Source organism: Nerophis ophidion, linkage group LG09 (assembly GCF_033978795.1).
Source record: "Nerophis ophidion isolate RoL-2023_Sa linkage group LG09, RoL_Noph_v1.0, whole genome shotgun sequence".
In the NCBI taxonomy this organism is placed as follows: Eukaryota; Metazoa; Chordata; class Actinopteri; order Syngnathiformes; family Syngnathidae; genus Nerophis; species Nerophis ophidion.
Genome location: NC_084619.1, coordinates 43,354,489 through 43,366,803, shown reverse-complemented (window position 1 = coordinate 43,366,803; position 12,315 = coordinate 43,354,489). Strand labels below are relative to the sequence as shown.

The following is a 12,315-nucleotide window of genomic DNA, read 5'->3' as shown; positions in this document are numbered from 1 at the left end:
CGGTACACCACAACTGACGGGCGGTAATACTTTAAGGGGGAAGAAGAACAGAAAGTTTGACACAAAGTTCAAGCTTGCGGTTGTGAAGTATGCGAGCAGAATTCTGGTTTGGCAGCAGCCAGGCAGTTTAACGTTGACCCAAAGCGTGTACGCGAATGGAAACAAAAAAAGGGAGAACTACTATCTCAGTCGGCATTTGATGGAAAACGGGCTGGCTTATCTGGCGGAGGTAGGAAGAAAGTGAGCGACGAGCTGATGCTAATTTGTGTCAGTGGATACATCACGTTCGTGGACTGAACCACCGTGTGTCCCGTTAAATGATCCGCATTAAGGCCAAGGAGTTGTATGCCACAGCGAGTGACACGAGAGACACCGGGGTGGTGTTTGGTGCAACGAGTGGCTGGCTTAATCGATTCCTGCGTCGGAACAACTTTACCCTCAGGAGAACAACTGTTGCACAGAAGGACGCTCCCGTCGAGAAGATTGTCAACTTCCTCGTTTTCTCTACTAAACAGATAGAGGCCAAGAAAATCCAGCCCAAGAATATCATCGAAACAGCCGTCTGGTTTGACATGGTTGGTTTTAGTACGGTCAATGAGAGGGGCGCCCGCTCCATCTGCCTCAAAACCACCGGCCACGAGAAGGCACACGTCACGGTGGCTCTTGCAGCCAAAGCAGACGGGACAAAGCTGAAGCCTTACATTGTGTTTAAAGGTGCTGTCCGTGATGCAAAGGCTATGCAGAGCATCCCTGGGGTGATCATAGCTTCCTCCAAGAATGGCTAGTTTAATGATGACCTGACAAAGGATTGGCTCCAGAGGGCAGTGGGGAAATTCCGTGGTCAGTGGTCAGAACAATTTTGCTCTGGGTGGCTTTAGTGTCAGTTTACACAGCTTGAAATGTCTGCTCATACTTCCTCTCAATTAGTTTGGTAAAATGGGTCCTCGAGGGAAGAGTTTAACCAGGGTTGAGGACGTAAATCATTTTTCTGAAACCGTCATCCTCATTTCAGTTTGCAACATATTGAGGATAGCATCAGTCAATGCAGCCGCTTGCTTTGGTGTGCACACCTTCCTTTGTACCAAGTCTCTAATGCTGGCTTGTTTCTTTCTGAAATTAGAGAAACCATATCATGAACGTACATAGTAGCAACATTTACATGTAACTCAATACATACTTAGTTGATTTATTTAACAATTTCTGATGTAAAAGGCACATTTTTTTCATATCATGGTCACTGCTGCCTAGTTTTTCTTGTTATATTGGACAGTAATAGATATGTATATCTATCTATCTATCTATCTATCTATCTATCTATCTATCTATCTATCTATCTATCTATCTATCTATCTATCTATCTATCTATCTATCTAATTACACCACCACTTTAGAAAAAAGCTAAATGAAATAAATGGACATTGGGGATGCAGCATACAACAATAATAACACAGAAATGTAGCTCATCAGATCAGAACTAAATCAGATATTGTACACGTTTCTGTTGTGAATAATACATTATTAATTTTAGGCTGCCTGTGAATAATAGCATGAAATATTCCAGCACTTTCATAACATTTATATTACTAAAGCGTCACTCAAATATTATATAGCTTTATTGGGTCCGGCTACATTGATCCATTATGAAACCAAGCTAAGATATTTCTGTCCGTTTATTGCCCTAAAAAAATCACCTCGTTAACAACATATTAAAAACACACAAAGACGGACACAACGGATCAATGTACTCGGACTATGGCCTTAAAAAGTTATGTACCGTGAGATTTTTTTCTTTATCCATTGATCCAACATGTTTACTCTTAAGGTGCTCCCGAAGGGATGTCGAACTTCCATGCCACGTGAGGTCGATGCTGCACGTTTTGCAGGAAACGGTCTTCTTTGCAGTGTTTAGGGTGAAGAATTCCCACACTTTTGACGACTTAGGTCGTCGACTTTTCTCCATTGCACTTACACTATTGCTCCTGCTTTCCTCCGCCATTTTTCGAATGTTTCCAGACAAAGATTACGGCTTGGTCACGTGAGCTGCACATGACACATCATTGGCTGGCTTACTGCCGCCGCCCTGGCACTGTTTTGTACTTTTTTGTACTTATTTTGATTATTGTTTCTCAGCTTTTTGTAAATGTTGCAGTTCCTAAATAAAGGTTTAGGAAAGAGCAAAAGTAAAAAATAAATAAATAAATAAGAGCTTCAGCGCATGCTCACTGCATACATCCAACGAATCGATAACTAAATTAATCGCCAACTATCTTTTAAAATCGATTTTAATTGATTAGTTGTTGCAGCCCTAATATATATATATTTATATATATATATATGTATATGTATATGTACATATATATATATATATGTATATGTGTGTGTGTATATGTGTATATATATACATATATATATATATATATATATATATATATATATATATATTCCATCCATCCATTTCCTACCGCTTATTCCCTTTCAGGGTCGCGGGGGGGCGCTGGCGCCTATCTCAGCTACAATCGGGCAGAAGGCGGGGTACACCCTGGACAAGTCGCCACCTCATCGCAGGGCCAACACAGATACACAGACAACATTCACACTCACATTCACACACTAGGGCCAATTTAGTGTCGCCAATCAACCTATCCCCAGGTGCATGTCTTTGGAAGTGGGAGGAAGCCGGAGTACCCGGAGGGAACCCACGCATTCACGGGGAGAACATGCAAACTCCACACAGAAAGATCCCGAGCCTGGATTTGAACCCAGGACTGCAGGACCTTCGCATTGTGAGGCAGACGCACTAACCCCTCTTCCACCGTGAAGCCCGTTTTATATATATATATATATATATATATATATATATATATATATAAGACATGCACCAGGGGATAGGTTGATTGGCAAAACTGAATATATACATGTATACGTGTGTGTAAATATACTGTATACACATGTATATTTGTATGTGTATAGATGTGGTGTATGTATACATATATATGTATATATATATATATATATATATATATATATATATATATATATAGATACATTTTTGTATATATATATATATATATGTATCGTGGTCAGATGAAACAAAAATGTATCTATACATATATAAACACATACATATATATATATATGTATGTGTATAGATACATTTTTGTATATATATATATATATATATATATATATATATATATATATGTGTGTTTATATATGTATAGATACATTTTTGTTTCATCTGACCACGGAACCTTCCTCCAGAAGAATGTATCTTTGTCCATGTGATGTCAGATGAAACAAAAATTCTGCTGTTTTGCCACAATACCCAGCAATATTTTTTGAGGAAACAAAAGGTGAGGCCTTTAACCCCAGGAACACCAAGCCTTCCGCCAATCATGGTGATGGTAGTAATATGCTCTGGGCCTGTTTTGCTGCCAATGGAACTCGTGCTTTACAGAGAGTAAATGGGACAATAAAAAAAGGAGGATTACCTATATATTCTTTAGGAGAACCTTAAATCATCAGCCTGTAGGTTGGGTCTTAGGTGCAGTTGGGTGTTGCAACAGGACAATTAACTCAAACACACGTCAAAAGTGGTAAAAGAATGGCTAAATCAGGCTAAAATTAAGGTTTAAGAATGGCCTTCCCAAAGTCCTGACTTAAACCCCATTGAGAACATGTGGACAATACTGACGAAACAAATCCATGTCAGAAAACCTACACATTTAGCTGAACTGCACTGAACTTATGAATGTTGTTTTTTTACACCCTACTCATATATTTGATTAAATACTAAGTACTAGTATAATATGTGTATGTATCGTATCTGCTGATGTAGTTATTTCCTAGTATTGATGTTAAAACTTGTGAGAAATCGAGTGTATTTGCTGCAATTGTGTTGCTATTAAATTAAAGGGGTATTTCTGCATCGAGTATGGACATACTGTTTATCAACAGTTAGCGATAGTTGTAGTAGTAGCCTAGCCTGTCAACAAAAAGACCAAGCTGCAAGGTATGAGCCACAAGTGATGATTTTTTATGATCAGCATTAAAATGAGTTGATTGGGATTTATTTATAACAAACTTTGAAACATTTGAAAAGGTGGAAGATTGAGCAGTTGTCATTCTCTTCTTTCATTGTTTTTTTCAGGATGAAGAACAGGACCCCTTGTTGAACAGCTTTGGCCACTTGAAGGAAATACTCAGTGGCATAAAAGGTTTGTGGTGACCATAATCTTACATTGAAAGTTATTAACCCAAATGTTCCGTTTGTTACATACTGTAATGATACATAGGGATATTTTTTGGTACCATTTTGTATTAGAAGAAAAAACGCACAGTGAGAATTAATGTAACTTTAAACTCACAAATGTCATGAAAAATAGCTTAGGCAAATTGTTGTCATTTTGACGGATGATGCTAAACTTTGTGAAAGGCAGGGGGACTTCCATTGTTAGTATTATTCATGCGTGGAACAATACACACAAACTTCCAGCCATGTGGCAGTAGTGCTCAGATTAATCAACATTCTGACCAGGAATAACCTCCCTTGGTTTTACCGTGACTACAGTAGGTAATAAAAATGTATCAGTTTATCTTTATCTGGAGCAAGTGCCAACCACTAGTTTGACCCATACAGATAGGTAATACACAGGTTCTCAATAGTATTTCAAATCAGGGTGCAATCATGGAAAAAACTGTCTCTCGGAGGGAACATCCATCCATCCATCCATCCATCTTCTTCCGCTTATCCGAGGTCGGGTCGCGGGGGCAACAGCCTAAGCAGGGAAACCCAGACTTCCCTTTCCCCAGCCACTTCATCTAGCTCTTCCCGGGGGATCCCGAGGCGTTCCCAGGCCAGCCGGGAGACATAGTCTTCCCAACGTGTCCTGGGTCTTCCTTGTGGCCTCCTACCGGTTGGACGAGCCCTAAACACCTCCCTAGGGATGTGTTCGGGTGGCATCCTGATCAGATGCCCGAACCACCTCATCTGGCTCCTCTCGATGTGAAGGAGCAGCGGCTTTACTTTTGAGTTCCTCCCGGATGGCAGAGCTTCTCACCCTATCTCTAAGGGAGAGCCCCGCCACACGGCGGAGGAAACTCATTTCGGCCGCTTGTACCCATGATCTTATCCTTTCCGTCATGACCCAAAGCTCATGACCATAGGTGAGGATGGGAACGTAGATCGACCGGTAAATTGAGAGCTTTGCCTTCCGGCTCAGCTCCTTCTTCACCACAACAGATCGGTACAACGTCCGCATTACTGAAGACGCCGCACCGATCCGCCTGTCAATCTCACGATCCACTATTCCCTCACTCGTGAACAAGACTCCTAGGTACTTGAACTCCTCCACTTGGGGCAGGGTCTCCTCCCCAACCCGGAGATGGCATTCCACCCTTTTCCGGGCGAGAACCATGGACTCGGACTTGGAGGTGCTGATTCTCATTCCGTTCGCTTCACACTCGGCTGAAAACCGATCCAGTGAGAGCTGAAGATCCCGGTCAGATAAAGCCATCAGGACCACATCATCTGCAAAAAGCAGAGACCTAATCCTGCGGTCACCAAACCGGAACCCCTCAACGCCTTGACTGCGCATAGAAATTCTGTCCATAAAAGTTATGAACAGAATCGGTGACAAAGGACAGCCTTGGCGTAGTCCAACCCTCACTGGAAATGTGTTCGATTTACTGCCGGCAATGCGGACCAAGCTCTGGCACTGATCGTACAGGGAGCGGACCGCCACAACAAGACAGTCCGATACCCCATACACTCTGAGCACTCCCCACAGGACTTCCCGAGGGACACGGTCGAATGCCTTCTGAGTCCACAAAGCACATGTAGACTGGTTGGGCAAACTCCCATGCACCCTCAAGAACCCTGCCGAGAGTATAGAGCTGGTCCACAGTTCCACGACCAGGACGAAAACCACACTGTTCCTCCTGAATCCGAAGTTAGACTATCCGGCGTAGCTTCCTCTCCAGTACACCTGAATAAACCTTACCGGGAAGGCTGAGGAGTGTGATCCCACGATAGTTGGAACACACCCTCCGGTCCCCCTTCTTAAAGAGAGGAACCACCACCCCGGTCTGCCAATCCAGAGGTACCGCCCCCGATGTCCACGCGATGCTGCAGAGTCTTGTCAACCAAGACAGCCCCACAACATCCAGTGCCTTAAGGAACTCCGGGCGGATCTCGTCCACCCTCGGGGCCTTTTTAACTACCTCAGCGACCTCAGCCCCAGAAATAGGAGAGTCCACCACAGATTTCCCAGGAACTGCTTCCTCATAGGAAGACGTGTTGTTGGGATTGAGGACGTCTTCGAAGTATTCCTTCCACCTATCCACAACATCCGCAGTTGAGGTCAGCAGAACACCATCCGCACCATACACGGTGTTGATAGTGCACTGCTTCCCCTTCCTGAGGCGGCGGGCGGTGGTCCAGAATCGCTTCGAAGCCGTCCGGAAGTCGTTTTCCATGGCTTCTCCGAACTCCTCCCATGTCCGAGTTTTTGCCTCCGCGACCGCTGAAGCCGCACACCGCTTGGCCTGTCGGTACCTGTCCACTGCCTCCGGAGTCCTATGAGCCAAAAGGACCCGATAGGACTCCTTCTTCAGCTTGACGGCATCCCTCACCGCTGGTGTCCACCAATGGGTTTTAGGATTGCCGCCCCGACAGGCACCAACTACCCTGCGGCCCCAGCTCCGATCAGTCGCCTCGACAATAGAGGTGCGGAACATGGTCCACTCGGACTCAATGTCCAGCACCTCCCTCGTGACATGTTCGAAGTTCTTCCGGAGGTAGGAATTGAAACTTTCTCTGACAGGAGACTCTGCCAGATGTTCCCAGCAGACCCTCACAATGCGTTTGGGCCTGCCAGGTCTGTCCGGCATCCTCCCCCACCATCGCAGCCAACTCCCCACCTGGTGGTGATCGGTAGAAAGCTCCGCCCTTCTCTTCACCCGAGTGTCCAAAACATAAGGCCGCAAATCCGGTGATACAACTACAAAGTCGATAATTGAACTGCGGCCTTGGGTTTCCTGGTGCCAAGTGCACATATGGACACCCTTATGCTTGAACATGGTGTTTGTAATGGACAAACTGTGACAAGCACAAAAGTCCAATAACAAAATACCACTCGGGTTTAGATCCGGGTAGCCATTCTTCCCAATCACGCCTCTCCAGGTTTCACTGTCGTTGGCAACATGAGCGTTGAAGTCCCCCAGTAGGACCAGGGAATCACCCGGGGGAGCTCTTTTCAGTACTCCCTCGAGTGTACCCAAAAAGGGTGGGTACTCTGAACTCCTGTTTGGTGCGTAAGCACAGACAACAGTCAGGACCCGTCCCCCCACCCGAAGGCGGAGGGAGGCTACCCTTTCGTCCACTGGGTTGAACTCCAACGTGCAGGCTTTAAGCTGGGGGGCAACCAGAATTGCCACCTCAGCCCGTCGCCTCTCACTGTCGGCAACGCCAGAGTGGAAGAGGGTCCAATCCCTCTCGAGAGAAGTTGTTCCAGAGTCCTTGCTGTGCGCCAAAGTGAGTCCGACTATATCCAGCCGGAACTTCTCGACTTTGCGCACTAGCTCAGGCTCTTTCCCCCCAATGAAGTGACGTTCCACGTCCCAAGAGCTAGTTTCTGTAGTCGAGGATTGGATCGCCAAGTGCCCTGCCTTCGGCTGCCGCCCAGCTCACAATGCACCCAACCTCTATGGCCCCTGCTATGGGTGGTGAGCCCATTGGAGGGGTGACCCACGTTGCCTCTTCGGGCTGTGCCCGGCCGGGCGCCATGGGAACAGGCCCAACCACCAGGCGCTCGCCAACGTGCCCCACCTCCGGGCCTGGCTCCAGAGGGGGGCCCCGGTGACCCGCGTCCGGGCGAGGGAAATCTGGGTCCATGTTTTGTCTTCTTCATAGAGGTCTTCGAGCTGCTCTTTGTCTGATCCCTCACCTAGAACCTGTTTGCCTTGGGAGGAGGAAACAACAGAATATAATTGAGAACCACCAAGTTAAGAGTACCAACATGTTTGTCCTGGCCAGTTTCATGAGTGTATTTATACAGTAAAGACAGTTTTTGGTTTAAAACATTTCATTGTACGTTTTTTTTGTGGTTCTGACATTTTCGCATTAATTAAAAACTTCCGTCCTGAACGATTTGGGCGGAAAACATGACCATTGGGTTTGAACTGGTTATGTACGATGCTGTAAAAAAGATGTTAGCTGAAGCACTACAGTAGGAAAAACATTTGACTGACGACATGTCTTAGGGACCAAAAATGGTCAGTAAAGAGAGTACTTCCTGTATATAAGGTATTTGATCCTCTGTACGTTTATCTCCTCACCAAGATATGAACACTCCATATGTTTTATGCTAGTTTTATGTAAAGAAAAAATCCAGAAAAAAACCAATAAAGATAATCAATTACAAATAGTTGGTGTAGAAAGTATTGTTGGCAAACAGACTTCAGCCGTGTCTTGTAGTTTGTCAGCAGTGTTGCAAACCTGTCAGGTGGTATTTTGATGAGTGAGCTATTTTAAAGTAGAATGTTTGCATCTCCATGTTTAACTGGAATTATGTTGTTGTTGGATTTATATTCAACATTTCTCTCCAAAAAACACGTCTAGTCTTGCTTGTTTCATTCAGGTTTAATACTATATGTTCTGCTGTAAAAAAAAGAAAAAAAAAAAAAAAAAAAGAGGCCGGCCACTTCTCTAGACTTTTGAGTATCAAAATGCGGCTTGTAAAATCTTATTCAGTAGTTTGCAGCTACTTTATTAAGTTATTGTCATTAAGTTTCTGGAAAATAAAAAGTTTACATCGACGTTCCTAGAATTTTTGGCCCCTCGTCATACTTTTTACGTATTTTTTTGTGAAAACGCAAGAGAGTATTTCTATTTATCCTGAAAAAGTTCCTGCAGTGAAAATGTACTGTATGTATAGTGAGTGAGCAGTAGACTAATCCACATTTTAACCACATCAATCTGTGCATAAATTAAGTCAAAAAGCTTCACAAAACTGTTAACATGTGTCTTGCGCACATTGGCAGTGGCCTGGGGCCTCATGTAATATGAGTTGCGTGGGTTTCCTACTGATATTTAGCATACGTTTAAATCATGAAAACTGCGTACGCAAGAAAAAATTGAGTTTACGCAGGCACTATTCCAAGCACATTTCTTTGTTACATTCGATATTGACTTCAGCTGTCTGTGTGGCTGGGCATGCCCAGACCCTGTTCTCCAATAAATACGTAAATCATATTGAAATTAGCCTTTTGCCTGAGCCCTGCCCTATCAGGATTTAAAAGTATGACTCAGTTGTAGGGATGTAACGGTAAACAGTATAATGATAAAAAATGGTAAAATTCCAGACGATAAGTAATACCGTTTAAATTTTAAATACCGAAAAATCGTCATTTATTAATGCATTTTAGGCAATACTGCTTACTTCCTGAAAACTGAAGCGCCACAGCGCCTGCACATGCGCACAAGAGCGCTGCGACAAAACATGGCAGCGACTACACGGACTTTGCTGTGAAAATGTTCCCTCAGAGTAAACGGAGCCGATCTCTTTGTTTCACTTCATTTCAATCGCTTCTACTTCCGTGGAGTCTCTGTTTGTGTTTAAGAGGGCAATGCTGTTGGAGCAGAAAAATATTTGATGTTGGAGTTTCAATTTGAAACCGCAACTAGTGTCCTTCTGTCATCAGCAAGGACTTGAGTTACCATGCAGCAGGTGATGTGTCGGGAACGTTGCCACAACTTCTTCATAAAGTCTTTAGTTTGTTTAATGCAGGGGTGTCCAAAGTGCGGCCCGGGGGCCATTTGCGGCCCGCAGCTAATCGTTTACCGGCCCGCCACACATTCTGCAAAAATTGCAAAATTGATGGTATTGCAAAAATTTAAAAAAGTGGAATGAGGTGAAATATAATGAGAACAAGTGGCAATGTTGACACAAAGGTGCCATGCAGGCACTTCTTTTGTTCCTTTTGTCTTTATTTTCTTTTTTTTCCATTGCTCAAAAAAAAAAGACAAAAAAATATATGTTATAATGAATTATTACTTAAAAATGATCACTTTAAAATATTTTATGCAGAAAAATATTGCATATGTTGTGTGGTTGGTATATAAAAACATCAACGTTTTGACAAAAGAGCATAAAACAAACAAAATAATAGTTCAACCTTAAAATCAACAGATATATTGGAAGTTGATCTTGAAATTTAAGTGTTAAAAGTTAAAAAAAAAAAAAAATATGTATCACTTCAGGTTTGGGGAACATTTTGGATCTCAAATGTATTTAGTAGGATTTTATTTAACTTTTCACTGTGATTACTCAAAAATATAAAATAATTAATATCAATGGTGTCCTGCATTATTGAACTATGAGGGCTTTAATTGCTAAATAAAGGAACTCTCCTGAAGGAATCAATAAAGTACTATCTATCTATCTATCTATCTATCTATCTATCTATCTATCTATCTATCTATCTATCTATCTATCTATCTATCTATCTATCTATCTATCTATCTATCTATCTATCTATCTATCCATCTAAATGCTGCATATTACAGTTTTACTATAAAAAACAAAGTTGTCTTTGGCAGAAAAGGCCTAAAACCTTATTTGTTTTACTTTATATCAACCTAAAGTTGATATAGAGGTTTACTGTAAGCATTAAATAAAAAATAATAATAATAATTTGACTTATTTTTGACATTTTAGTGACTGAGACCCTCTATGCTCCCAGGAGCCATAAGATTAAAAAAAAAAATCCATATATGTTGTTATGGTTTGAAAATGAAAAATATCAAAATGGCCCCCGCATGCTTAAATTTTTCCGTGTGCGGCCCTCTGTGGAAAAAGTTTGAACACCCCTGGTTTAATGGGATCGTCACTTGTCCTTTATTGTAGCTGCTAGCAATGTCAGTGTTCAAATAACATCAATATGAGCTCAAATGTTTTGTCATCTCATCGAATTGAACGCAGTCTGAGTTGTCGGTGAGGCACAAAGAATGTGTATTAGATGTGAGAAGTATCACTCCTGTTGGGCTTCACGGTGTAAGAGGGGTTAGTGCGTCTGCCTCACAATACGAAGGTCCTGAGTAGTCAGGGTGATCTTTCTGTGTGGAGTTTGCATGTTTTCCCCGAGAATGCGTGGGTTCCCTCCGGGTACTCCAGCTTCCTCCCACCTCCAAAGACATGCACCTGGGGATAGATTGATTGGCAACACTAAATTGGCCCTACTGTGTGAATGTGAGTGTGAATGTTGTCTGTCTATCTGTGTTGGCCCTGCGATGAGGTGGCGACTTGTCAAGGGTGTACCCCGCCTTCCGCCCGATTGTAGCTAAGATAGGCAAGAGCTCCCCCGCGACCCCAAAGGGAATAAGCGGTAGAAACGGATGGATTGATGGATCACTCCTGTTTGTTTTTGTTGGCCAAACTGTTGCATTGAAGTACATGGTTGTTGCAGAAGAACAAAGCTTGTTTATTTGACTTAATTTTCATTAGCCTAACTGTTTTTTTGTTTTATGTTGATATCAAAAAGTAAACACAATGTTTTTTTTTTATATAAAGTCTGTTTTTTTGTTCCACAAAATAATTACTTTAATGACCATTCATGTGACATAGCATTTTGTTAATGTTTTATGGTATATAATTAATACCTACACGACATATTTCTGCTCAAACTCTCAATGGCTCTGTACACACATTAGGACATGTAAATGTATGTACATAACTTAAAAAATACCTATCTATGAAAATGTAAAAATAGAGATAAAGGCATTGTGTAATAAAAAAGATGACACCCAGATACTATTAATGAACAAAAACACAAATATTTGTCTTTCAATCTGTCTGTAAATGTGTACCCAGTTCTTGTTTTTAAAAAATCACTGAATATATGGAGACTATTTATGTATTCAGCCCTAAAAAAGGTTTATTCATTCCTATGATGACTAAAAGCCATTTTCTAACCAGAAGTTAGACCATAATCTTGGTATCTGTACTTGTAGTAATAACTATACTGTGCATTACATTATTTTATATGCTGTGTTTAGTCTGACAAACTCAAGCTGGCTTGGATAACACTGCATGTTGTCATGTCTTTGCAATGAGAGACCAGCAGCTCTCCACCCAGAGTCAATACGGTCCGGCCTAAACCCACACTGCTTTTGTCCGTCTCTAGAGAATGCCTCTGCCATTGTGAGATGGACAGGCACTGCTGGCTTACAAATTTACCATGTTGGTTGAACCCTCCTTTTTTCCTTGCGCTGATACCAATACATTTTATTGGCGAAAACAAAAGCATGCACTGTTA

General features: G+C 42.3%; 1 protein-coding gene across 2 annotated transcripts in view; it reads left to right on the top strand.

The window, feature by feature from the left end:
* The window catches only part of gbf1 (golgi brefeldin A resistant guanine nucleotide exchange factor 1), a 229,607-nt gene that overhangs the window by 21,036 nt on the left and 196,256 nt on the right, over nucleotides 1-12,315 (top strand). For both annotated transcript variants that reach the window (XM_061911029.1, XM_061911028.1), the window contains exon 3: nucleotides 4,151-4,217. In XM_061911029.1, the coding sequence (XP_061767013.1) occupies nucleotides 4,151-4,217 (67 nt within the window). The remainder of the gene's footprint in view (nucleotides 1-4,150; nucleotides 4,218-12,315) is intronic.